The sequence below is a fragment of the Falco rusticolus genome, chromosome 17 (genome assembly GCF_015220075.1).
Source record: "Falco rusticolus isolate bFalRus1 chromosome 17, bFalRus1.pri, whole genome shotgun sequence".
NCBI lineage: Eukaryota > Metazoa > Chordata > Aves > Falconiformes > Falconidae > Falco > Falco rusticolus.
The window spans coordinates 3,292,015-3,319,987 of NC_051203.1; the positions used below are offsets into that span (position 1 = coordinate 3,292,015).

At 45.2% G+C, this 27,973-nt stretch overlaps 1 protein-coding gene and 3 long non-coding RNA genes across 4 annotated transcripts in view; 1 reads left to right on the forward strand and 3 right to left on the reverse strand.

The window, feature by feature from the left end:
* The window catches only part of LOC119158375, a 14,298-nt gene extending 5,414 nt beyond the window's left edge, over nucleotides 1-8,884 (reverse strand). The window contains exons 1-3 of the long non-coding RNA XR_005107847.1: nucleotides 8,240-8,884; nucleotides 5,939-7,286; nucleotides 1,657-1,765 (exon numbers count right to left, since the gene is read on the reverse strand). This is a non-coding gene — a long non-coding RNA (uncharacterized LOC119158375). The remainder of the gene's footprint in view (nucleotides 1-1,656; nucleotides 1,766-5,938; nucleotides 7,287-8,239) is intronic.
* Nucleotides 7,156-27,973, forward strand: part of APOBEC2 (apolipoprotein B mRNA editing enzyme catalytic subunit 2) — a 21,509-nt gene continuing 691 nt past the window's right edge. The window contains 5 exon segments of the mRNA XM_037410197.1: nucleotides 7,156-7,244; nucleotides 8,891-9,097; nucleotides 9,527-9,665; nucleotides 19,119-19,279; nucleotides 27,100-27,647. Of these exon segments, the coding sequence (XP_037266094.1) occupies nucleotides 8,925-9,097; nucleotides 9,527-9,665; nucleotides 19,119-19,279; nucleotides 27,100-27,640 (1,014 nt within the window). The 5' untranslated portion in view covers nucleotides 7,156-7,244; nucleotides 8,891-8,924 and the 3' untranslated portion in view covers nucleotides 27,641-27,647.
* LOC119158378 lies at nucleotides 9,618-10,591 on the reverse strand. The gene is made up of 2 exons (XR_005107850.1): nucleotides 10,134-10,591; nucleotides 9,618-9,772 (listed from the first exon to the last, which is right to left on the reverse strand). It is a non-coding gene; the product is annotated as an uncharacterized LOC119158378 (long non-coding RNA).
* LOC119158379 lies at nucleotides 11,092-19,142 on the reverse strand. Its single transcript, XR_005107851.1, has 2 exons — nucleotides 18,038-19,142; nucleotides 11,092-14,895 (listed from the first exon to the last, which is right to left on the reverse strand). It is a non-coding gene; the product is annotated as an uncharacterized LOC119158379 (long non-coding RNA).

The window sequence follows — 27,973 nt, forward strand, 5'->3', positions numbered from 1 at the left end:
GCATCGCCACAAACGAAGTGAAGGAAACAGGCTTTGATCTCCCAGCTGAAAGGGGAACGCGTGCAGCCGTGAAACCCCTTGATTGACGTGAACCGACACTGGCACCTCCGACAGCGCGAGCGCCTTTGTGGCTCGCAGCAAACAGGTCGCTAAGCCAGCGGGTTTTTCCATCCTGAGAACTGGCAGCCAGAGATGCAGCCTTCTCCAATTTATTCCTTATTCCCAGATCTCCCTGACATTCCCTGAACAATCTCCATGCATCATGGTGGTCTGGGCAAATTCAGTCCTGGAGGTCCATCTATCAGTGAGCAAGCGGAGCAAGATGAGCTTGTTCCAGCAGACACGACCGCCCTGACACAGAATCACGGAATCGTTTAGGTTGGAAAAGACCTTTGAGATCAAGTCCAACCGTTATCCATGGATGAAGCTGGGCTCTGCTCTGCTTTCCTGGCAGTCATACAGCTTTCTGGATCAAAGCTGGAGGCTGGCCACATAGCAAGAGCTCTGACACAGCAATTTCATGTCTGCGCTCAATATACCGTTTAGACGTATCCTTATCATCAGATGGCTGTGGGGAATACTGCAGTAATGCAATGCCCTTGGATAGATCTGTGTTGTAAAGGAGCAACCTCTTCCATTGCAGTTAGAAGACTTGATTCAGCACAAAGCAAGCAAGAAATACAGTTTTCCACTTACACCAGTCTTTGAAGGAGACCAAACCATAACCCTGTCTTTATACAAGTAGCATTTCTAATTCCAAACTCCCTCTCTCCAAAAACGCCCTCACATTTGCTAGAACCATGCCTCTGCCCATCAACCTGTTCACCAGAATAGCCAGGGGAAGCTCCCTGGCATTTACCATGTGCTGGGTGTGCTCATCCGGGGGGATTTACACCTGGGATTTTAGGTGGGGTTGTTCTACACTGACTCTGCAGAACCTGCACCAAAGGTCAGAAAGCTGAAACTGGATGAGGTCCGCATGGCTCGGGTGACACCCTCTGTGAACTCCACAGCAGCACTCAATTGGCACGGGATGTTTCACAATCCTTTTTTCCTTGCAATCTTCTTGCAAGTATCTGCAGCTAAACGCTGACAACCTGTGTAATGGCCACGGCTCAGCTGAGCTTCCTCAAAAATAAAGCAATCCTACCATGAAGGCACCAAGGCTTTGCTGAGGCAGCAGGACACTTTCTTAAGAAGAAATGCATCATGTAGCAGCGGGGACATGTGAGTGAGGGAAAGGCTGACCCACAAAGACAGCAAAAATCTGGCACCCGACAGCTTGTTCAGACTTTGAGCCTTGTCTTTAAAGCAATTCATAGATGCTCGGGTTTATGTGCCAGCAGTGCTGCTCCTGCTGCACCCCCGTCTTTGTTATTCCCTGATGCAGATGATGTCAGGGGAAAATGCAACTGAGCATCATTCCCAGCAGAAGCGCTGTGCTTCATCCCCTACAGCTGGCAACTCTTCTGATGCTAAACGGTGATGTTGATGCTCCTGCAGAAGGCTTTTCTGTGGCAGGTTTGTGGGGACCATCGCTGCCAAGGGCGAAGCCACCACAATCAAGAACCGTCTCAGATGCTGAGGAACTGACCTTCCGAGCCCCCAGAGAAGGCCATCAGGAATGGGTACTGCATTTCTCCTGTGATTCCCTACCTGGAAGATGCTCAGATGTGAAGCATCTGCTGTCCTTCACAACCGGCTGCAGCCTTCAGGAGAAGGTGCTGCAAGAGGCAAGAGTCACCTTGCTCACATGCCTCTACATCTGGGGAAAAAAATAAAAAAAAAAAATGGGCTTGTTATGACTCACTAACAAAACAACAACAAAAAAGGAGGTCCTGCATAAGAATAACACCAAGGTGAGAGCTATTAACTCAAGAAAATGATGTGCACTTCAAAACAAATAAATGAAAAAAAACCAACATTTGTCATATCTTCCAAATGTTGTCGTTTCTCTTCCTTTAATGAAAACCTTGGTTTTCTGCAGAATCTCTATCTTTATTTTCCCTCTTCTAGGAATTCCTGCTGGTCCCTGTGTTCATTCACCTTTTCACTTTCTATTTCTGCTAAGACTGAAGAAACACACAAGAAAAACATAGGTTTTCTCCTAACAAAACCTTCTCAAAGCACTTGTTTTGATGCATTTTGGCAGATTCAAAATGATCAGCAAAAACATTTAGACCAAAAAGAAGCAGTCACGGATGTCCTCCCTCCTAGTAAAAAGGGCAAGTCCCTTAAAAGAACAACAAAAATACTCTGATAGAAGTTTCTTGGCCGATCTCATCTTAGGCTGAACTGTCTAAGAAATGCAGCTTTAGAGGGAACGGTGCAGGTCTTGTGGAGGCCTTGAATTAACAAATTAGTGCAGAAAACTCCTTCCACTGAAAATCCAAGACAGCTGGTCCCTTTCTTCATAATCACCAGCAATAACCTTGCAGGCTGAACCGGTGCTTTCCCTAATACCTGGAACAAAGGTTGTTTCTAGTTTTTGTGCTTCCTGAGCTCTGGGCAAGCCAAGGGCTTGACAGATTCCCCAAACCTGGAAAAGCCCGTGGGAAAGACCCTGACCTCCTCCCGCTGCTGGCTCAGCAGTGCTTATAAATCCCTCGGGAGGCATCTGCAGGAAAGGGCTGTGCCATCCCACTCCAGGAATAAGAGGCATCCAGTCTCCTAAAGTTCACCATCCACTGCCTGTGACCAGCGCTTGCCGCCTTTTCCCAGTTCACTGCCTGAACCACCTGGGTGGGGAAACATCCCCAAGTTTTTCTTACGGTCACAGAAAGCACAGTTAAGGGTCCAGAGGTCACCTGCTGCTTTTTTAAGACCTCAGGGTGGTAAGCGCTGCCCCTCAGTTTCTGGTTTTCCTCTGAAAGTCCCAGCAGGAAAACCCTCTCCTCAATTTTTTCATAACTGGTGAGCGTCATGCCCTCACTACAAAGCCTTGCCTGGCTGGAAAACTGCACCAGGGTAATTTAGGGCACATCAGCACATGAAAGTGAACTTGATTTAAGTGAGAGCATCATTTGACACTGCAATAGCTTTTCTCAATTAACTCTGCATGGTGGAAAGACCTTGAAAAGCATTTTAAACTTCTATATTAAGGCATTAGAAAATCCTTTGTGAACACTATTTTTCTGGCTCACTTTAAACCTGATCCCCCCGCCTGACATTAATACAAGGGTTGTGATCATGCAACCACAGAACTAAGCAGCCGAGTTGTGATAACACTTCACCCACTGCAATACAGCACCCTGCCAGTGGCTTTGTGTCATTTCTGCAGCTTGGTTTGTTGTTTTGGTTTTGGTTTTTTTTTGGCTGAGGCAAGGGCTAAGTCCTGAGACAAAAATCCAGCCCTTGGCATCCCCAGGTAGCATCCTGGCCGTGCCAGCAGCCCAGCATCCTACGTGCACCAGGCAGTACCAGTGGACGACACAGCACGGCATGGTCAGGGGTACCAGAATTTCATGCTCTCGCAGCTTAGTCTGCTGCAGGTCACAATTAGTGCTAACAAGGACTCCGGTAAAGCTGGTATGACTGGTCACGGCAGTTGAAGGCAAAATATTTTATGTCACGTTAGTGCTGGGCTGGGTCTGTGCATGTGGTTAATTAAAAAGGCTCAGCTAGAGAGCGGTAATTTGTTAAGCTGCATAACCTAATTGCTTGCAATCATCTGCCTGTCCCCACACTAAGCTACTCCTAACATGAAAGAAGGCGTTGAACCGTGTCCGTTAAAATTTATTCTTTTGGCTACTGAGGTGCAACTTCTGCGTGCAGATAAGAGCAAAGCATTCCCCCCGGCGGTTATCGCCTGCAGGCAGTTCCGCACGCCAGCCCTCACCGGCCCTGCTGCCGACAACCAACCAGCCCCACGGCAAGGTCCAACATCCAACATTTCCCTCAAAACTCAGCCGGAGCTTCCAGCTTGACCACTGGGATGCAGAGACCCCAGCCCCGGGGGAGCCAGGCGAGCCCCGCAGCTGGGGTGCACCCGGTCCTCCCCGCGGGCAGAGGGAAATCAAAGGCTGAGCCCTAAAAAATTAAGGAGTTTTTTTTCTGCTCTTCACCTCCCAACCGAATTTATTCCTGCAATTAGCTGTCATCAGCCAGCACCGAGACAGCATCTTGCGCCTTACAGCGGAGCCAGTGCCCCGGCGCATCCAGACGCAGCGGTGTCCTGCGGGCAGCACCCGGTAACACACTGAAAACTGGACTTTACTCCCCAAAAAGATCTGTTTTAAAATCCCCTCTAGCGGACAGATTGTGGAAATTCAAGCGGTTGAATTTCAAGTTGAATTCAAGTTCAACTCAGCCATCCACATCCAAGTTCTGAGGGACTGGGAGCCACTGGCCAGCCCAGGGCCACTTCAGCCCAGGCAGAAAAAAACCAATTGACCAGCTGGAAATTCCTACAGCATTTCATATTACCCAGAATTTTTATTTCAACATAACTGAAAACTTTTAAAAGACAAGCTTTTATTCATTAGAAATAAAACTAGGGGATTTTTAATCTTTGAAAAATGGCTTTTCAGAGAGAGAAATGCAATGTTTTATTCTGCAGTGTCGAGGCTGGCACGTTGGAGTTGCTCAGGAGAAGGTGACGGCCACGGAGGCTCCTCCTCGGCCACGGCCGTGTCCTTTGTGGCACACGGCGGGCATGCTCACGCTCTCCTCAGTGCCACAGGACGAGTTTATTGCCTATGTAAATCAGAGAAGCTCCGCTGGCTTCCGAGGAGCACTGCAGATTTATGCCAGGAGCTGACCCGGCATCTCTATTTTCAAAACTAGGGCAGATTGAAATATGCTGTTTTTCAATAATATATTCAGGTTAACAGGGCTTTTATATTTGGGCAATTAATCTTGCATAGACTGAGAACCTCTTGGGACAACGTGCAAAGGTTGCTAAGAAGAAGAAAACAAACAGTTGTGTAACTCAGTTCCCCCATGTCTTTTTTTTTTTTTTTTTTCACGAAAACACATTGCAGCGATATGGCAGCCATCCGAAAACCCAGCAGTAATATTACTTGAATAATCCGAAGCATACCAAGACACAGGATCGAAAACATTTTACCAAGAGGTAGTATTACCTCATCTTGTATTACTGTAAAATGATTCAAACCAGAAATATTGAGACATAAATCTGAGGTAACAGAGGAAAACCAATATTGTGATAGAGAAACTCTTTCCGGATTCTTGCAGGACTCTCCCCCCCCAGCCCACGGCGTGTGCTCACACGCAGGATGGGGCACGCACACACGCCTGGCTCTGTCACCGTGTCCACGCACGTCCTTGTAGTAGATCTGAAACCACCCTGGCTCCCAGTACTGATCCCTGGCTGGTGCCACAAGACTTCCCAGACCTGGTCCTTGCCTTTCTGCCCCCCTCCCGCTGCCCAGCAGCCCTGCTGCCATCTGCCAGCATCTTCAGCTCAATGACCACCTACTGAACCCCGTAGCAGGGCCTCTTCTGGCCTTCAGACAAGCCAGGGGGACCGTATCTTCTTGCCCAGGGCACAGACACCTGCCCAGGCAATGGCGTCCACCTGCTGTCATCCACTTTGGGCAAATTTGTTATGTATTATCCCATTTTTCCACCCATCTCCATATCCTCTTATATCCACACACCTCCATATCCTTTCACATCCTTCATAACCTTCATACCTTTACCCCTTTCTTTGCTCTAAAGCTCGTCTAGGACCGATACCTGACTTTTAGGCCTGTAATCACCTCTGCTATTTTTTTCTTCTTTGCACCTGCTATTCCCCAGTCACGCAGCAGCATCCCAGCTTCACAGATTCACCGAGATCCACGTGATTTGTCCCTTAGTTTTTAATTCTTCCAGCATTATTACACCCTAGACCAGCCTGGGAATACAACTGCTACATGTCAAGCAAACTGGTAATCGTGGGTTTGTGCTCAAGCCTGGGGAGAGAAATACTTACCAGCTAAAAAATGTGGAATTGTTTGCTTCCTGACCAAGTTGCCTAAGCCTGGGGAAGGTTTTGCTACCCAGCGATCTGCACCACGACCGCTTCAGCCGAGAAGTGGCCAACTGCAACGGAAACCATCCAGTCACATATAGTAGCCGCATCGTTGCACGACAGAAGTTTCCGATCGCAAATAGCAACGGACTCTGAAGGAATACGCGGATGGCTACAGCTTGATTAATGAGTGCTGCATCTGTTATTTCAAAGTGGCAATTACACTGTATAAACACACCACTGCAATAGCAGTGCATTGATTTATGCTAGCTGAAAATCTGTCCCTTTACATCGTTTTTTACTTTCTTTCCTCCTCCCACAAAAAATAATTTCCTTCTGAGCCCAATAAAACAGAAGATCTCATTGATTCTGTGTTATAACAGTTATATTGCATTCTGCTAGGAGCCAGAAATTCTGCTTCTGGCCATGAAATTCAGGTAATGACCCATAAATGAAGTAAATTAGTGTTTCATTTCCCATCCCTTGCAGACAGCTTACTGATGGAAATTGATTTCTAGCTTTTTTCTTTTTCATTGAACATGCTTGTGCAACGTCTTTATTTTAGATTCAAGTGTTTTCCAGTGAATTTTAGCCAAAAGGCTAGTGCGCGGGCGACCACCGAAAGCATCTGGTTAATCACTGTTGTGTAAAACAGCGCAGGGGGGACTGGCACGGCAGGGATACCCTCGCACATCCAGCAGGCTCCTCCTGCCCTGCTCACAGCCACCGACACGCTCTGGGATAGATCTTCGCATGGGGTAGAGCAGCAGAGCTTGCATCCATGGAACACGCACGGAAATCCTGCTGTTATGGACCTGATCCCTTATGCAACGGGGATGTCCATGTGAGAAATGACCCTGTTCATTTGTCCGCAACACGCTTTAATTTTTACTTTTGCCTGCCCAAAGCACTCGCAGGCGGGTGAAAGGGTGCTCCTCTGCCACCCTCCGCAAGATGCTGGTCCTCAACCCCAGCCAAGAGCCTCAGATGTCCCATCTCGACGGTGCCTGGACCAGAAGCGGGTCCTGCCCTCCGCCCCTTGCTCAACCACCGCCAAAGCCCCTGAAATCCTCGCCCAGCGTGGGCTCTCTTGTGTAATCTCATCCAGCCACCGGCACGCACACACACCCTTTTTTTTTTCTGCTATTTAGGTAAAACTGAGCCAACAATTTCTTCATTGTATAGCAGCACCCGCACTGCAGGCAGAAGCTGGCCTTGGATGTCCAACCCTTTTCCTTTGCGAGGGAGAGGAAGGCAGTAAGAGACGGTAAGGTTCTTTACAGCTCCTACCCCGTTAAGTTCTTAACAGCTGCAAGAAGAAATAAGGTTTTATAACAGTGTTGTGTTATTTTCAACCCTCAGTTGCTTCCGCAGTCAATCAGGTTAATCTAGCAACTACAAAGGGGTTGGGAGGAGGGAAAAATCTACTTTTCCCATATTACTTTTCCAAAGTACTATAGAGGAACCTGAACTCAGCTGGTGCTGTTTTATTTAGACTTTAAAAGCAAGGGCTAACAGCTTTAATTTTTTGCTCAGTGTTCGGTTGATTTTCTGGTTCTGTAGACACTTTAATAGCACTATAAATTGTCTGGTAAAGGAATTGTTAGAGACGGTGTCTGCCGTATTTGTTCCTCAGTGACGTGTAAATTGGCTTGTACTGCTGCCATGCGTTTCTAAAGATGAATGCTTCATAGCACGATGATAATAATAACAATTAGCATAGGATATAGCAAAGCGTTAATTGTGAATTAAAGTCCCGAACAGAGATGCCTGTGCAGATCAGTCCCTTCCTCGTGCTCCCTGTCTCTGAACAGCGCTCGGAGTGCCAGGGCCATTCCCGAGGCGAGGAAATGTTCTGTGCCTGCTCTTCTCTTCCTGCACTGCTAAAAGCCAGTCCTTGCCAAGTGCATTCGCCCAAGTGCACTGTGCACTTCTGCTGACAGCACAAAACTGCCGTGCCCCTGGTGAATCCTCTGCGTTATCCCTGGTGAATGCTAATTTGGGTTTAATTCCTTAATGGATCAACAGGGAAGGCAAACATAGAGACCAAAGGAAGGAGGACAAACGACAGGCAGGTTCCGAGCCCTACAGAGAATAACGGCAGGGGAAGAGAGGGGACAGAGAATGAAATGCTAGCTGTTACCCTGAACACAGCTGTCTTGCGCGGAAGCATAACGTAATTATTAAAGTGAAAGTTCCTTCCTTTTACGCAAGAGGAAGACCATGAGGAAATTAAGACGCTACTGTTGTGCCTCAGCTTACCTGTTTGCAGAGGTGAGAATCCACCTCCGCCTGCTGGGGCTGCAGGGAGGATTCAACAAGGTTCATTAAAATCTGCTGTAAGGATGCTGTCTTGTTGTAGACTCATTTAAAATATAAAGGCATGGTGAAAAATTAGACAGAGTCAGAATGGATGGGGTTTTCCCGGGATGATCTGTCTGGGTTTTCATATTGAGAATAGCATGCAGAGGGGAGAGAACAGCTCTGCTGAGATGCACAGCCTCCGTGAACGTACGTTACAGTTTGTGTGCTGTCTGGCTTAGGCATTTGGGGGAGGAATGATAAAAGTAACTGCAGTCTTGTCTTCTACGAATACAACCACCTTAGCTGAACCCTGCCACACAAATACTGAAATACAAACTGAAATGAAAAGCCATGAAATACCAGGGAGGAGCTACTTTGCTGGGTGGATCAGGAAAAATGTACCTGTGATAGAAATAATTACCTTTATTTCAGAGATCGGGAGATGGGCAGAGGGCAGCCAGCTGCAGAGCTGAATGCAACGCTAAATACTTAGATTTCGCTTTAGAGACTGAAGTGGAATATGGACAATCAGAGAAAAAGCTTGAAAGATCAAAGTAGGAAAAAATGTCTTTTTAAAATGATAATCAATTATTATTTTTTAACTCGCAGCAGGCAAAAGGCTACTTCAAGCCACCAAGGAAGGATGTGGGCTTATACTGCTGGTTTTACTGTCCTGCCTCACATTGGAGGTTTCCTTGGCTGGTTCATTAATCGAAAAGAAATACCTGTTTGGTATGAGAAGCTGAAAAAGCCTTCATGGTGTCCACCCCGCAAAATATTCCCTGTTGCTTGGACTGTCCTGTACACCGGCATGGGGTAAGTTTTGCATATTACTCCCTCTCTCACCTTGCCATTTCTGACACTCAGAAGAGCAGTCGTTGCAAACTCTTTCATTTGCTTTTGGGATATCCCTCGTACCCGAACCTGCAGGGCACACCAGGTACGCTTATTCCTACCCGATGCAGTACAGCCCGAGCCATGCTCTGGGCCGAGTGCCTCAGATTCCCACTGCAGGCGATGCTTTTGGCCAGGGACACAGCCTGTGCTCAGCTTTGTAACCACGTACCAAAACCAGCCATGTCCTGGGGAGGTCGTACAAGCCACCCAGGTACGCGACAGATGCAACCGTCGTGCAAATGCGACTGTCCTGCAAATCCCTGTTGCAAAACAATCTCACATGAAAAGACTTTGTCTGTATTAGGGATTTACTCACTGCAAAACACTAATGTCTTTCCCTCTTCACAGCTATGCCTCCTACCTGATATGGAATGACCTGGGTGGCTGCAGCAGCAAAGCCCTCGTCCCGCTTGGCCTCTACGGGGCTCAGCTGGTCTTGAACTGGGCTTGGCCTCCCCTCTTCTTCAGCGCACATAACCTGAAGATGGTAACGTATCTGGCCATCCATTCATCTTGTTTGCTGGTGTCCCTGCCACAGGGGTTTTGGGGTTGCTTGGAGATTTTCTAACTAGCATTGTGCAATTGCAAAGAGAGCTGCAAGAAGAGCTTTTGCTCAGGTACACGCTGCACCTGGTCTAGACAATGGTATCAGTCCCTTCCACCCCTCACCCTGCTCTTGCCACGCAGATAGCCAGCCCCGCCAGCGCAGGGTGGGAGATCAGCGAGTCAATAGCCCAGCTGCTGCAGCTCCTAGTTAAGGATTTGGGGTTAGAGATAAGTCCCTCTGGGAGTCACACCCGGCGCCAGCAAGCAGCAAAGCTAGCATCCCTGGTGGGGGGTGCGGTGAGGGGCTTATCGAGCAAATACAACGCCCTGTGGATGGCAGAGCCCACAAGGAGGATATGCGGGAAGGTGAGGCACAGCTGAATGGGTGCTATATTCAAAAAGCACTTACCTCAGGTGCCAAGGCCCACAGGTGATGGAAGCACAGAGCAGGATATATGCTTCCATCCGAATTTTGTCACCCTGTGGATGAAAGGTACATTTACAAAGTTTGTGAAGTGATAATAGTCACCAATATTAAGACAAGCACGTTTGTGATCTGCCTGCATAGGCATCAGCAGCAGAAGGGGGCACTGATCGTCATAAACAGTGTATTAATGTGCAAAACTCAATAATGAACAAAAAAATATTAACGTTAGTCTTGGCTGCTGGCGTGATACATTCAGATCTCGCTGATTAGAGTTCGGAGCCACGGTCGTGGGGTTTAGGACCACTCAAGGTAACTTGTCAGTGCTAAACCTGCCCCGTTCCTATCCCATCTCACCACCTTTAGTAGGATGGTTTCTAGCTGTGTGTGGGGAAGACTGCTGCACGTTCCCAGGAGTGAGCTCCTGAGTCGTCTTCTCTCTGCTCCAGGCACTGATCGACATCCTGTGCTTGGACGTCCTGGCGATAGGCACGACGTGCTCCTGGTACCGCATTAACAAGATAGCAGCACTGCTGATGGTGCCTTACCTGGGCTGGCTGGCCATGGCGACCTGCCTCACAATCCGCATCTGGAAGGACAACCCTGAGCAAAAAGCAGGAAAGAGTGAATAAGAGCGGGACAGAAACGAAGGCATTTTGTGAAGCTAACCTATGCTGATGTGAACCAAGATCTGATGATTTGGGGGATTCGGTTTTGGGACAGGCATCAGAACATGCCTCCTGTTCCCACCTTCATCGCAGCTGTGTAAAGGAAAGGTTTGCATCACACACCCACGTGCTCCTTTAAAGTAACCGTCCATCCTTAACCTGGGAACCATTTTCTCCAGCACTGCTGAGGTTTGGGGGCTACAGCTGTATGGTGACCTTGATGCTATCAGGTCAAATTCCATTAGCCAAATTAGGATCTCATGACAGCAGCATAATTCAGAGTAGCAATCCTGGACACCCCTCGAAACTGTTATTACCATTCCCCCAGAGAGCAGAACTTGTTCACACATGTGGTAAGTCCCATCACCTCTTCTGGGACCAAACAAAAATGCCCTTCACTCATGCACACCAATTTTTAAGAACTTACTTGATTTTTTGCTATTTGTGCTGTAGCTTCATTTTCATGTATCACCTGGTTTGTGCTTTATACCATTAACTTTTTATCTGTCAGCTACTGAGCAAGCAGTAATCTGTCTTGTTCTGCTAGTGAAAGGAGACCGGGCACTTTGACTTCTATTTGTGGAGTATCACACTTCTTGAGTTTCATGCTCCAAGATAAAGCAGCAATGATTAGAATGCAAATGCTTTTCCCAAGAGGAAATTTCTCTTTTCCACTTCTGTGTGCTATTCCTCAGCAGAAAAGAAAAACTAACACAGTGCCTTTGAAGAAAACACTTAAAAATGTTTTCTTAAGTACAGAAACACAAGAGCCTTTGTAAAATTCAAGAGCTTGCTCACACTGCTTTGAAGGTTGTAATTACATGACTGGCAAAAAAACCCATGCCAGGTCTGTCAGGTGCAGTATGGGTAACTCATCCCAGACTCTTTTCATTCCTGAATATTATTAAGCAGATATTAAGTATTATTAAGTAGTTCCAGAGAAACGGGACCAAGCCATGACAGAACCAGACACAAGAGGTGCATGGATAGCCCCTGTCCATCCTTTTTTCTGGCCACTGCCTTAGATAGATCTGAACCTTAGATGCTGCTCTCCACAAAGAATACTTACTATTATTTTTAATCGATAGAAGCAATATATGTCAAGAAAAGTGGTAAGTGGATCTTCTTTCTGGCAGCTGACTGTCGATTAAGGTGCGTGGGTACACTTGCAAAGGTTGGGGGTAGGAGGGCTTAGCTGGGGTTGTAACATAAATTGCATTTGCTTTTAATAAAACCAAGCCACTTTTGTTTGGAGAATAAATAAATCCAAGTTATTCTTGTTTTACTGGTTTGGCACTTGGTTTCCCAAAAGCTCAAGGGACCTGCTCTGGAGTCCATGGCTTGTGCTCTGGCTCCAGAGGGCAGGGGATTTACAGCCAGACTCGTGCCTGGCTGCACGTTAGGAGTAAATGGGCTGCATGGGTTTTGAGCCTAAAGATCCCAGAGGTTCCTTCAGAGCAGAGACACGCTCGTTTGGGGATGCATCCCCATGACAGGCTCCTCCCTTATACCTCACCCACAGCTTCAAGGTAAGGAAGCTAATTCTTGGGTTTGGGGTCCCTCCTGAGTCACATCCAGCCCAGTTTTTAGAGATGCTGAATATTCTCAGGTCCAACTCACGTCAATGGCAGAGCTGGGTGCTCAGCGTGACTGAAAGCTGGGACCAGGAGAAACCAATACCAGTAGCTGAGAGCAGGTGAAATCTGTAGTGCTTTTCGAAAATTTGGTCATATATCTTGTGCTGTCATTTTGATCCCATTCATTATTTTTCCCTTCTAGCTACAGGACACCTTTATGCAGGACTGCTGCTGCAAGCATATTGCTATAATCTCCCGAGTAAAAGCTGCATAAGAACAGGCCATTGAATAGACGTGGCTGTAAGCAGGAGCAGGACTATAAAGCATGAGCACTGCAAGCAGCACTAGAAAAATCATAAGCTACTTTAACAAAAATAAAAAAATAAAAAAAAAATCCTATATATTTCAGGGCTTTATGTAACTGTATGTTACCACGGAGCTTATTTACAGCGGTGCCTCGTCTGTGTCTTCTAGAAAGCCACATGCTAAAGGACAGGAAGACATAAATTATTTCTTCCTAAAAAGAAGCTAATATCTGGGCTGCAGATTCAATTCAGTGGACTTAAGAATGATTTAGGGCACCTGAACATCATTACGCCTGTCCTTTCCAAGTCAGCACAGCAAAGCCACCAGGAACAGAGATGAGCAGAGCCACCTAGTGCAGCCAGGAGGGATGGAACAAGCCTTTACAGTGAGCTCTGCCTTTTGGAAAGGGGAAAAGTATTACTTCAATCACATTTAAGTTGGCAAGTGACTCTAGATCTGGTTCAAACCTGCAACGTTTTAATAACATGTCTAAATTAAAGATATGGATGCACATTTGCTCAGCTTTCGTAAATTAGTCGGCTTTCCCCTCCTTCCATTTTTTTTGTGTTCAGTTAAAGGAAAATCTGGTATTAAGAGTAATTTTTTGATCTTTTCATGTTTGCCCTCCCCATTTTCCCAACCGATGTGACTAGCTGACATGTTTTTGTCTACATTTCAGTTCCTCTTCCTTCCAGTCCACCTACAAGTGCACCAATAGCTTATCTTTGCTACTTGCATTTTCTTGCAGGCAGCAAAAACAGCAGATGATCCTACATATGATATACATAATAGCTTGAAATCAATTGACGAAGTTAAATTCTGCAAAGCACCCTCTTGTATTAATATTTAAAGCATCATTTAGTGTATTTGCTATTTAAACAGATACACTAAACCCCCTTGCGTAACAGTAACTTTAATGACGTTTCAAAGTCAGTCATCTAGAAAATGTATTAGTTATACTGTGCAGTGCAGACCAAAATCAGGCTCTGCCTTTGTGGAGCTGGAGGGGTCCTGGTTTCCCATCAGTGATGGCTAACGGGGCTTGTGCTCCCGGTCACACGATGGCTGGAAGAAGCACGTGGCCATGTAGCCCTTGCCTGGATCCATCCCCGAGTTGCAAAGGGAAGAGGAAAAAAAACCAAAGCAAAGAGATGCTAGAAATCCAAAGCTAAATTAGCTTGTGGAATGGATACCACGTCCCACCCAGCGTCATGAACATTCATAACCCACGACAGGACATGTCGCGGTCTACGTGATTCAAGCAGTGACTCAGACAAAGGCTGTGCATTCATGACAGCTTTCATGGGGTCGTGGCATTTAGAGAAGGGCCACCTCTCAGATCACCACGTCTGACTATGATCCCTCTCTTCAAACTTCAGCCAGTCTTTCCAGAAAGACCTATTTGAAATTAAACTGATCGTTACACTTGATCTTAGCCCAAAGGGCACATCCACGGCTGCTGCATACGCAATATTTGTGCATAAACAAAATCTCGCTGCCTTTCAGTCCGGTCTTTTCCTAAGCCTTGTCTCATTCAATAATTTACCAGCTGTTCCAGAAAACGCTTTGGCTTCAGCAGTAAGGAACTTTAATTGATTTGCTGATGTCTGGAGCTATGTTAAAATACAGTCTAATGCTAGAGAGGATTTGCTGCTGTGTGCATGTAAACTTCAGAGAGCCGAGTATGGGCCAGCAGCTAACCCCACTGCCCCGTCGTTAGCACGGGGTGGTGCAGAATATAAATTCTTGTGACTTTGAGCACCTGCGGCATGGCTGGGGCTGACCTTCCCCTTGAACTGCTCCCAGTAAAGCTGCAGCAGAAGCCCAGCAGGAAAGAGGTTGTGCTGCTTGGAGGTGTCATTAACTTCCAGTTGGGCTTTGAATTAATTGGACACTGCCAACAAAACAGACTCTTTCCCAGCTCTACAGCAACATGGTGATGGGTGTGTGAAGCTTGGGGATCAGGAGCCAGGGAGGCCCAGGCTGTAGCTGTGAAGATAAGGCAGACAAGGAGGTGAGAGCATCGCTTATCTCTGCTGGTACCACAGCTGGCTTCGGGTCTGGTGGAGTGCCTTCCATGGGGAGCCACCACCCTGCCCAGAGGGACGCGAGCACTGGCCAGGTCGAGCCCATGGGACGCCGCAGTGTCTGCACCAGTGTTTCCTGCCCCTTCTTTTAAATCTTGGCAGCATGGTCCTGCAGCAGGAGGAGAGGGACAGGTGAGAACCCACAGGGGCCAAGAAAAGGAAAGCTGCCTCTGCACATCACTGTCAGTGTGTTTATTTATTTATCACGTAACGGTAGTTACAACTGGAAAAAGCAGGAGGGGGATTGCTGCCAGACAATGTATCTAGGGAGATGTTTTGTTAGTGCCACCAGCTGTCCCTTTGGAATAGAGAGCACGTCTGAGCCATGACTCACACAGCCAGTGTCTTATTTCACTCTTGCATCTATCCAAAAAATGTTCCTTTAGCCCGAGAATGCAGTAAAAGCCTCCTTTTCCTGGCAAGCACTGTCGCAGCCAGGTCTCTTCTACTGCCCCTGTGTGATGAGGAGAGGAAACCAACCATTTTAACTTCAGGAAAGTAACTCCTGCGACAATTAGAGGAACAGCAGACAACCTGCCTGGGAGACAGGTGAAGGCAATACGGTACTCTCTCTGTGAGATACCGATTTAGGATGGGGTGAAAAAGTCATCATATTGTTCAGAGATGCCTCTAAAGTCAGCAGAGAAACTATTCCGGACTCGGATGGATGCAGGATCACATCTTAATATCGAATACTTCAGCAAAGCTAGAAAGCTGCTCCCAGAACAGGTTGTCAGCCCAGCCTTGCCTTGCTAGCAGCCGCCTTCGCTGGCGGTGCTCCCACGCAGACAGCTCTTCAAATCTTACTGCGACTCGGCGTCCCCGAGGACTGCTCTTCCCCATCACTTCACCGAGGTCTGCTCAGGCGTTCTGCCCTCCATACCCTGACACAGTGAGGCCAGATCTTTTAAAACAGAGACAGACAGACCGCCAGATGTTGCAGGACACATCTGCCACAGGATGGAGAACAGGCTCAGGGCAGGACACCACAGCTTGGGCTTGCACCACTGAGATGGCGTTGGCTCAATGGCCGATCCTGTGGCTGCAGTGCAGGGCTGTGGTCACCTCGGAGGTTTCCCCACACACGAGGTGCAGCTGCTGAAGAATTTTACCTACGAGGGAAAAGTCTGCAGCTACCGGCTGCGTCCAGCCTGCTGGGTGCGGGGAGACGCCACGAGGTGCTGCTGGAAGGTTTGGCTCTTGCCATGGGGGAGCGAACAAGAAGAGACAACGGACTGAGTCACATTCTCCCTGCGCAAGACCCAACGTGCGTGGGGACCTCTTGTGCCCCATCAGCAGCTGAACAGCGATTCCAGCGTGCAGGGCACTCCGAGCAGCATGAAATTCAGAGTCAACTAAATAAGCCATTCAATCAGTGGGGAGAGGGGAACCTCGATAAAAACGCTGGTTGGCAAGTGCAATGACTTCAGTTAACCTAAGTGCCACTGGAAGGTCCTCACAAGAGGCTAACCGCATCCCTGGCACCTCTCAGCACCCGTGTCCCAGCTCCTTCTCTGAACTAGCTGACGGAAAAAAAATTTCCGTCACTGGCTTCAGTCATCAGGCCCACGCACCAAGCTCTTGTACACACGTGCGCACCTCGGGGGAAACTCGGGTCACTAAAAACCAACCAAACAAAACTGATCAAAGCTTTCATTCCTATGGCTCTAACGCAAAATGTCAGATTGACAGCGACTCGGTGGTGTCCTTTTATATTTTTGGCACAGGCAGATGCTGCGACAGGGTGGATCATGACTATTTAGTGCACTGCCCTAGATGGAGCGGCGAAGCAGCTGGGGGAGGGCTGGATTGAGGTAGAGTCTCAGTGCCACATTCCCGAGATTAGATTAGAGCTCAGCCCTGAACCCTGCAGAGGGGCCAGGCCAGTGAAAGCTAAAGGCTGCAAGAAGGATGGGACCCTAGCCATCAAGAGCTTCCAAAAATAAAGAAAAGTGGGTCAGAGGGACTGAAATGCTTCTTTTAAGTATAAGGGTAAGAAGGAAACAAGCTGTCACTCATTAAGAGAGGATTCCCATCCCCAAAAATACTGGCTGAAATGTCAAAGGTGAGAGTAATTGGACAGGGGACTTGGAATTTGAGCACAGTTGCCATGCGAGAGGAAAAACACTACACCTGCCCTCCAGGAAAAGTATTTTGAGCTTAAAGATAAATAAAATTCTGCATCATGAAAATGAAAGATCCGTGTTCCATGGATAGGATGTCTTGGAACTTGTCAAATCCTTGATTCCGCTGTTGTCACAATACTCTCCATGCCAGCAGTGTCAGTCATCAAATAAACAACTTCTCATCGCTAGCAAACAGTGTGGGAGTAAAGTGGGGGGTGGGATGCTCTGTCCCCAGAACAACTGCATTTCAGTGATGTTACTAATGAAAAGCTACAAAAGATACTGTAGCACAGAAAGGCAGGCTGCTGTTAACAAGGGGGCTTGAGAGTAGCCAGAATGAATTATCTATGATAACATATTATTTATTGCCTATGATAATAAATTATCTGCCCCATGGCAAAAATTTATTTCACTTTGTGATAATGCAGACCCCTCTAGAGTCTCTAAAGAGCTGACTACAACAACATCACAAAGACTGAGTTTGGCCTGAAAGCAGGTATTCACACCTATTTGATTTCTATGGAATGTGGTTTATCCTCCCCAAACTAGGAGCAGGCTTTCCACTAAGTACAGACTGAGCACTCAATCAAATCTAGCTTAGTATTTCATATTTATCCAAATCTTGATGATGCGGGGTTGTGAACTAAGTGCAGAACCCAAGATACTGGAGATTTGATTTCCAATATGCGTTGGCTAAAACATGAGTTCTGCACAGCTACACATTTTCCATTTACTTTCGCCCTCATCGCATAGCAGGATTAGTCTCCAAGAAAAATCATACTCAGGTTTTCATTAGGCTTGGCTCACATGGGATTTACACAGACTTTACATCATTTAAATTCAGTGAGCAACTGGAAGAATTTCACATAATCCTGAAAGAAAAAAGGAAAAGAGAACTCCCCCAGCCCAAACATATAAAACTCTAAAAAGAGCTCATGTGAAAGCTACATTACCCCCGAGTATCCTTCTGAGATAGCAGAGCCTCTTTCAGAAATCTGGTTGATACAGTGCCGAGCAAACCAAACATCCCAAACTTGTGTCAATAAAATCTTTATAGTCCTTCTCACTTCTCTTTGTATGAAAGACTCCACACCCACACTAGTCCAGGCAAACCCCAATAAGTACCTTAGCAGAATGCCTCCAGTAGCCTGTCCTCAGCACGCTGCTGACACCTGTCCCAGTTATAACCAGCATAACCACACACTTCACTTCTCATCATACCTCCACCACGGGCTCTCATCTGCCTGATTATTTGGCTCCAGCACAATCACTCATTCAACATCTGCATCCTCTGCAGTGGCAAAGATGAAAGAAACTAAGAAATACGGCAAGAATCACTAAGCCCAGCAGTTTTCAACTGGTTACCCTTACCTAGCCATGTTACCGCTCCTGGTATGCTGGGCATCTTTCAAATGTTCAGGCAACAGTGAAAAAAAGAAGAAAAAAAAAAACAAAAACAGAACAACAGGTAGATGCTCAGTACGTGCACTCGGAATTGCCCTGCACCAGAAACAGTGTCCCACTGTGAATTATACAGCTGACTTTAAAATATGTGGGAGCAGGTTCTGGCTTGCCTTTACACCAGTACACTCTGTCAGCAACTTCAACAAGCAAGATTTCACCCTGTTCAGCTCCCGTTTTGTGTCCCTGCACGGATGAGCAGGGTGGAAGGAAAGGCAGGTCTCCTGCTCCTCCGAGCACTCCTGCTGGCATGCAACATGAGGCCAAATCCACCAACAATGGGGATTTCTCAGCAAACCAAATGGGGATTATCCCTTTCCCCCCTTGCCCAAGCCAAAACAATGGTCCTTCAAAGTCAGCAATGTAATAAACTGGCAAAAGAAGATAAATGGAAAAGCTGCCAGCTCTGCATCTTGCCAGCTGTCACACTAATGGATAAATAGGTACTATGCTTCCAAGATTTTCCATCTATCGCTTAACCCGCCCACAGTGAAGTTGTCAGTTTTAAATTAAAAGGGGAGCAAGAGGAACTGTTAAAAAGACCTAGAGAAAGCAAGGGAAGGAGGCGACATCTGAGAGCCCTGGGTCATCCTACCCCATCCAGCCTCTATCATTGCTGCTTTGTTCCGTATTTAGCTCCTGACAACTGTGCCTAGTGCAGGAACTCCCAGCTCTGTTTTTCCCTCCTCCCTCTGCTGTCTCCTCTCCCCGAGAGCTCTCAGAAATCGCTCTTTCTTTTTCCCAGTGGCCATAACTTAATACTCCCATACTCAAGAAGATGGCAGAAAAGCAGGAGGAGCCCAGCAACACCCAGAATGGAGAGCCTGACAATGCAGAAGAAGGCGAGGAAAAAAAGAAGAAGAAGTTGAAGCGGGAAGACCTGCCGCCATTTGAAATTGTGACAGGGTAAGAGGTTGGGATATAAATACGAGGGTGCAAGAGAGTGAAGTGGGGATGTTCAAAGGTCTCTGTCTCAGCTCTTATGTTGGGTAATCAAAGACGGTATCTTCAGCCAGTGCACTTCTGAATATTTTTAAATGGTGTAAGTACGGATTTTGTTATTGTGGAGTTTTGTTAGAAGTTTCAATGAGCTTTACGGAGGATGGATTCACACCAGCCAGGCAGAAAAATCTTTGTTTTATACAAGCAGGTCTGTTTCTTTAGTGTTGACTGATTCCCTTACAGTGGGAGCAGTCCCACTGACTGCAAAGGGATCACTTGCCTGATGATATCGGGATGGTAGGTACTGGCCCTTGATGAGCGCTGAATATTGATTTCTTGGGATGATCAATGGCTCTTGTCTGAAAGTTTCTCTGTCTGTGGATTAGGAAAAAATACTCCTGCTATGGCTGATTTGCTTTATGGACCTAAGGGACAGATTTTTCAAGAGAGCTAAAATTCCACATTTTCAAGCACTCCACACCCACAGCTGGAGCCTGACTTTCAAAAAAGCCTAACTCACAGAAAGGCACCAAAACAACAGGCAGTTTTCAAGACAGCAAAGCAGCAAGCAGCTCCTTTCTTCCAGCGAGTCTGGCCTTTGCAAAAGGCAGATGTAACAGAGATCTACTAGGAAGGTGAACTGTCAGGCGTAACTGACAGCTGCAACTAGGAAAAAACCTCTGTAATCTCCTATCTCTACACATTTCAAAATGTTTGTTGTAGTAGTAGTAGTAGCAGCAAGATGCCCTGTGTCATGCTTCCCTCTGGTCTCCCTTAGCAGCCACCGAGGCAGTGTTCCCAGTGTGTAAACCAAAACTACGGTTTCTTCCAGCTGCTCAAATGTAAAGCTCAGGCCACACACCCTAAAATCCCACTTGGAATCCATCTGCCTGTGACACGGTCACTGGGAAGAAAGATTCTGGAAATACAATTTGGCTGGCATTTCTGAAAACAGTGCATGAGGCAGGACAGCACCTACGTCTGATCTCACACAATTGGGTTACATTCCTGTGCAGGGGTGAAAAAAAAAAACATTTTCTCCTTAAAACGTGTCTGCTCTGAAAAAAATAACTTCTTGAGGAGGGGGCTGTTCTCAGCCTTTGGTCTCTGTCATACACAAACATGGAAATAATACACGTCTGCTAAAGCAGTGACTTTTAAGAAATCAAGAAATTAATTGATTTCTTGATTAAGAAATCAAGACATTAAAAAATTAAGAAATCTTTTTAAGAAAAGCACATCCCTCTGCTAGGAAGGGAGCTAAGACACCAAAAATTGTTTATACAAGCCACTGGACCAATGACACATACGGTGACAATTTCTAGACAATTAAGATGTACTAAAATGAATCTCCATGAAGAAGTTAGATTTTTCAGCCTTGCAGCACTCAACTTTGCAATTAGAAATGCTAAGGAATTGGGCAGTACCTTCAAACTTCCTTGCTAAGCCAAACACAACCTGGATAGGAATTGGTATGCTAATCATGGATGAAAAATAATTTCTTAGTGTCATCCTGCAATTAAATTATTTGCTGAAATTACATGGGCATTGCAGAATTTGACAGGACTTTCCGCTCCGGAAAGGCAACAACAAGAACACGAGGGAAGACGTGCTTACAGAAAGGAGTAAAACCGGGAAAAGTTAACCTGCTGAGATTCAGGAGTGAGCTGCACAGCTGGAACTGCACCAGGGCAGAGGGACTAAAGTAAGAGCAGCAAGTGATGCAAGGAAGCCTCGGGTAACGCTTTTGCGGGGACAAGTTAATGTCTGTGATATGGCATCTACATATGTTAAGTTGGTACCAGCTGGTTTTCACGTTCTATACCCCGATTCCAAGCAAGACAAGAGTTCTAAGGTTTTGAAATGAAAGTACTCAGACACCTGATGAGAGATGACAGAGCTGCTGGTATGCGAGTATACCACCCCCATCACAATATTATTTGGAAAACGCTTATAAATATCTGGTGAATTCCTGTAGGAACTGGGACCAAGTCTCCTCTGATTATTAGTTTATTACTAATACGCTGGCTAAGGTGAGAATGAGGAAGTAAAGCAGAAATCCTAAAGGACCCTGAAAGAGGTACAGAAAAATCCAGCAATTTTTACTTTCATTAAGTACGCTGTGAGTTTAGACTGTGCCTTGACCTACTATGATCCCTGTTAGAATTTTTCTAATTATTTACAAATTTTCAGCCAATAAAGTCAGTTATGTGAATTATGAGAAAACACATAACTGCAACTGTGGAAGCACTTAAATCCAATTACATTGCATTTCAGTTTTAGCCCTTGGATTAGGGGCATCTTATGACACAGCCAAGTTTTCAAGCTGTTCCTTATAGCTCTGGGGAGTCTGGCTTACAAGAAAAATACTGGGAATGTAATTACTCTGTTTAAGAATATTAACCCCTTTTTTTGTCAACATTTGGCTCACAATCCTGGATAAATATAAGCCCCATCTGTGTACATTTCATGACAATTAAGCAGACACATTTATTTACACTTTCCCCAGAGTGTAAATGAGGCTCCTTCTGGCAGTGACAAATCCTTGGTTCCTGTTACAGTTGATCGTTACAGGCTTTCTATAATCAATGAGCCCAGCATGCGTTTATCTGTGAATAGCTGTCAAAGAGCAAGTCAAAGGACAGTGTTTTATCACTTTAAACCACCTAAGACCATAGTAAATTAGTCACTGAACAAATATTGAAATCTAAAGATTATGTCCTACTTGTTTACAGCATCTTTTAGATAATCCTGTAGTTTTATTCTCTCATTAGAAGTTCTCACTCTCTTCTCCTACCTGACATGCAATACTGCCAGTGTCACACTGGGCAGCTGCTCTGTTCCTCCAGCCTACCCTATTTCAGCAAAACCTTCTGCTCAGTCCAGTACCATTCTTACAGATTGAGGTTTCTGTCTCAAAGTTTCTATCTTTTTCATCTCCATGTGACCTAATGGATGACAAAACACTTTGCTCCCCAGGGTAAGCCCTTCGATAAATTAGGTTTGAGGCATTTAGAAAATCCCTACAGATCACCCTTTAACGATGACCTTCAGAGAAGGAGGAGGATGAGGATTTCAACTTTCACCTTCCCCATACACCGTGAGCTATGCGACCACCTGCATCCTATTGCGGGAACAGGTGATTATTAAGAATATTATGACAGTTCAGTGCCTGTAAACAATTTTTAAACTTTCTATATACATAAAACTTATCTGCAAGTCTTACAATGACTGTAATGCCTTCACTGGAGAGGGAAATAGCAAGCCAACTTCACTAACTGCAACGAAAAAACAACAACAGAAAAGTAATTAGCCTAGTCACTGAAATATCTGATATTTGCATATTTTAATAGATTGCAAAGTCACAGGCAAGATGACACAATTTTTATGTTTAGAAGTTACAGCAGTAAAGCTTCCACTACAAGAAAATACAAGAACAGAACTCACATCTCCTAGGCACATTTTGTTTGCATTATCTCTCCTTAATGTTGGAACAAAAATAAAGGGTAAAATAGAGATAATATTAACATTTGTACACCACCTGTCATTCAAACATGGGAAAATGGGCTTGCCAAGAATTAGTCATTTACTCAGAAACAGTCTATTCAAAGCTAAACTTGAGTTTCCAAAGAAGTTGGCTTAATGACACAGCTGTTTCAGGGATGTATTTTGATGCTCAATTGTTTGCAAAGAGTTTTAATCTACCCAAATAAACCATACAATTTTGATACTTCACTTCGCAATAAGTTATGAGGGTCATCTGCCAATCACGCTGTAATTCAAAAGGTGAAATTATGCAGCATACGGCAATTAAATATATATGCACCCTTAAGGTACACGTGGTTTGTTCTTGCCCACTCTCTCCCCGCTGAACCACTTGCTACAGGGCTTTCCAGTTACTTGCAGGACCAGAGAGACCTTCCCCAGGTCCCCACTGCTGGGAAGTCACATAGCAAGGACTCAGCTAAGCCTTCACACTTGTGCCGAAGCGTCCTCCCTGCTCTGGTTTACATGGGATTAAGCAGATTCTTGCTAACTAGCACACACAGCCCATTGCTTGCCTGTGTATCCACGATCAGCCAATTTTCCAAGCTCTCAGCCAGCTACTTACAGACTTGGGAAATGCCCTTAGCTTTGTTTACATTCTTTACCTGAAACTTATTAAGCTGATGGATATGCCATGTTGCTAGGAGGATAGATTTAGGTGAACATCCCAGATAATCTTAGACGCTGAGATGATAAGCAATAAAACCCATCTAGAAGGCCTGTCTAAATAACCTCTGAGTCAAAGCATCCTGGAACAGATTGCTGCTGTTTAAACAGTTCATCAAAACATAACAGACTCAATCCCACCACTGATGTAACCACTCTGCGGTCAGGAGAGTTAAATCAGGAATGAACTTCCATGTGACTCTGATGTGCCACGTTTAAATATATGATGTTATTTTAAAACAACTTATTGTAGCCTTACAAACTTAGCTCTGAAACGAGGCAACGGGTGGCTTATGTCAGACCCAACGTAGCTGGACTTCAGAGAAATTGTTAATTAAAGAATCATTAAATCATTAGCAAAGAACCATTCATTATCTAGGATATAAAGCAGGAAAATCGCTGTTCTCAGAAGCATGTGAAATTTTTTGTCTCAAAGAACAAGAGAAAGGAGTTCAGGGAATAAGCGGCACCGTGCTAAATTAGAATCTGATAATGCTCTTTAATAAAATCAGTGAAAGCCTTACAATTAATCTCAAATAAAATAAGACTCGCTCTAGCAAAACTTTAAGTCATCTACTGTAAAGGAACAGCAGTCAAAATGCTAAGAAAAGGAAGCTGAAATAGTCTTTCCAGGTAGTTTAGAAATTGTGCAAGCCAGTGCAAGTTTCCCTTACCTAGGCTTGTGCTAACTCTCAATGCAAACTAGGGAACCACAGACCAAATCATACCCAAACACCATGAATCATTTGCTCATTAATCAAAATAAAAGTCTGCATCCACACTACTGCTTCTCATCCCTCATTAATACACCGCAAGCTAAAACATTAATAGCATGGAAGGCTCCCAAACGGGCTTTTCTGTTGTTTAAATCCCTTCTTGTGCAGATCCCATCTATGTAGAATGGAACAATACAAGGCTTTAATTATATCGTTTAAGAAGCGGCTCAACACCTGCTTCTAGTAAAATTTCTACAGCTGAACTAGCACTCTCAACTTCCACTGTCACGGATCAATGATATGTGAAAAGAATTACGGTGGTCCTTGACTGACAGCAACAGTAGATATTCCCAGGGCAGATGCAATTCTGTGAACAAAATTGTTTTGACTCATACATCTTGTTGCATTTAGAAGACTAATGAACTTCCTCTCGCAGTACAAAGTACAACTGTGCCAACCCAACCACATCAACTCTCACACCACTTGGCTGGTACAGTACACTGATATTCCAAGTGAAGTCGTTCATCTGTAAAATCACGCGCTGGGAAATCCAAAACAGAAGTGGGAACTGTAACTCCAGTCCTTTTACTGCCAATCTGTGTAGCAGGCCCAAATGCACCCCAGATACTACAGCAGTATCATAAAAAATTAAATAGAGAGGGTGTTCTTTTGTTTTCGCTTTCTCAAAAGCCAGAAGTGCCACAGGACTTTGGCAGCAAGAAAATTCCTGGCTGCATGAAGTATGGAATACACGTACCAGAGAGGAATTTCTGAAACTTTGTAAGTAGAATTAAACATTCAAATGTTTAAATACAATTTTCCATAAAATAACACAGCTAAAGCAGCCTGATGATCACTGTAATTTACTCCGAGTTACGTATCTAGACAGCACACCATTTCCAATTTGTTTCTAAGCAAAAAGCCATTTGCTTACAGAACATAACGTATTTGCAGCCAGGTATTTCATGCAGAACTCTTAAATGCCTATTTCCTGGTCTTTCTGCTCACATTCCCATTCCAATCCCTCCAATTTGTACAGAATATCATGCTGTTTGGGGCTTTTCTTGCAGACTTAGCAAAGCCTTACCCTTTGCACTTCCACTAATTTTAAAAAAAATAGGATCCAGCTCTTCATCAACAGTCCCTGCCCCCGACCTGCAAGCATCCCACACTTCCAGTGTCCCATACTAGCATTTCCCACTAGTGATCTGACAGCACCTTCATTCGTAGTTCCCACATTACTACACAAGCATAATAAACTGATCTTGATTCTTTTCACTCTTTCCCATACTGTTCACTTCCACCACCTCCGGAGACATCTTGTGAGATGTTGCATCACAAATTGTTCTTTCCTTTCAGCAGAACGATGCTTTGCCACTTACTTCTGCAGCCTCTTTGCTCTCCCCAATTAAATTTTCCAAGAGTCTGAGAATCTCTCCTGACCTTTGCTCAGTGTACCCCCTGGAGAGGCCTGACATTACAATCCGACTATAGATGAGACAGGGATGAATAAGACACTTACTGTTTTACAAAGATTCATTACTGCCTCACTGGGAATATCAAGGTTATAGGTCCACCTAAAGCTCAGATGAGAGGAGTACAACATGCCAGAAGATTACGAGTGTGTAATAAATGAAATACTGTCCTACTGCTGTTCATTATTTCACTTTGACTGCTTTGTGCAGTCTTCACTCCTGTCCTTTGTAGCACTTCATGGGTCACAAGGCATGATGTCAGCAGTATCTTTTTCATCGTTCCACCTAACATCCTTCAAGTACTAGTCCTTGTACTGATGTACTCCACAGTTAGATGCTAAAGGGGCAATCAGGAAAGCCTGGTACTCCTAAGAAAGGAGCAGGTACTATGAGACAACACAGCTTTCCTTTTTGACCTCTTCACTCAGCAATGCGTAAAAGCTATACATGGTATTTTAAGGGACTGCTATTAATTTCCCTAAATAACAGCAGACTACCTTGTCTGGGTGAAAAGAGGACTGCAAACACATTACTCACTGTGATGATTCACTTTGGATTATGCTTCTATAGAAACCCAAAATGGAAGAAGTGCAATACAATTTTTTTTAAAAAATATCTGAAGTTTATCAGTAGCATCTATGAGACAGCTATCAAACTTCAGTAGGAAATACACTTTTTCATAGCAAAGTTAGATTTGATCTCAGATATTTTATTAAACTAAAATCACAACATAATCCTACTGAATATTTGTATTCAACTGATACTGGAAGAGTAAAACTAGAACACATGAAAACTGCAACTAGACAGTCACGCTTGCCTCTACTCAGAGGAAATCCAGACTGCAAAAGCACTGGGGGTAAAACATTAGTTAGCGATGCTAGACATCATCCTAACAATTTAGGGCAACAGGTCCTGCAGATTAATATTGCACCACCACCCTGAGAGAACTATGTTAATGGCCTAGAAAACAGAACAGTTCAGGCTATAGGTGCATTAAGACTGGGAAAATGCCAGGTGCTGTCCCTCCTTAACAACAGCAAGTATCATAGTCTCAACAAATACGTTTCAGAAGCAAGCTCCTCTTCAAATACCTCAATGCCAATACCTGAAATTCCCAGTACAAGTTTGTTAAAATGAAGTGAAAAAGACTAGGTAGTAAGAACGGGCCTGTAAGCCTCACTACACAGCAAAACTAGCTGAGTAACTTAGAATTTTTAATGTATTCTTATCCTTCTGTTAAAAGGCATCTCCTTTTAATACATGGAGAAATGCAGCCTTCGTAGATGCAACGATGTCCAAGATCACACGCAGGAACTAAACAAATGCTATAACCCTTTATTGTCAGCCTCTGAGATGCTTCTCTCCTCTCCACTTTCTATAGGGAGCGCCTCCCAGCCATGTTTTTCAAATTCCAGTTCAGGAATGTGGAATACAGCTCAGGCAGGAACAAAACCTTCCTGTGTTATGTTGTCGAGACCCAAGGCAAAGAGTCAGTGACTTCTCGGGGTTACCTGGAAGATGAGCACGCTGCCGCCCATGCAGAAATGGCTTTCTTTAACACAATTTTACCAAAGTTTGAATCAAGCCTCCGCTACAACATCACTTGGTACGTCTCCTCCAGTCCCTGTGTGACCTGTGCTGATCGGATAACCGAGACCCTAAAGAAGAACAAGAACCTGCATCTGACAATCATGGTAGGGCGCCTCTTCATGTGGGAAGAGCCAGAAATGCAGGCTGCCCTGAAAAAAATGAAGTCAGTTGGCTGCAAGCTGAGGATTATGAAGCCTCAAGACTTTGAGTATGTCTGGCAGAACTTTGTGGAACAGGAGGAAGGAGAGGAAGCAAAGGCTTTCGTGCCATGGGAGGACATTCAAGAGAACTTCCAGTATTACGAGGAAAAGCTGGCCGAGATTTTACACTGAAGCTCACGTGAGTGAGGATTTCCACTTGGTCACGTACCTCCTTGTACTAGTATTACAGACTCCTCTTTTTTTTCCTCAGGTTCTTAAAGATGTAACCCAGAGCCAACTTCAGTTATTGTTACACTCCTATGTACCTGGCAGGGTTTGCCTGTACCCAAATACAGACAATAACCCCTGGCAGTAACTTACCCTTTAAGGGTAATAACGCTACAGTGGGCTCCTCCACAGCAAACACATTAAGGGATTTAGAGTTGGGGGTTTTTTCTCCTCTAAGTAAACATCTCCAGGAATAAATAATAAAATGGTAGCAGGGTCACTAGGTGCAACAATCAT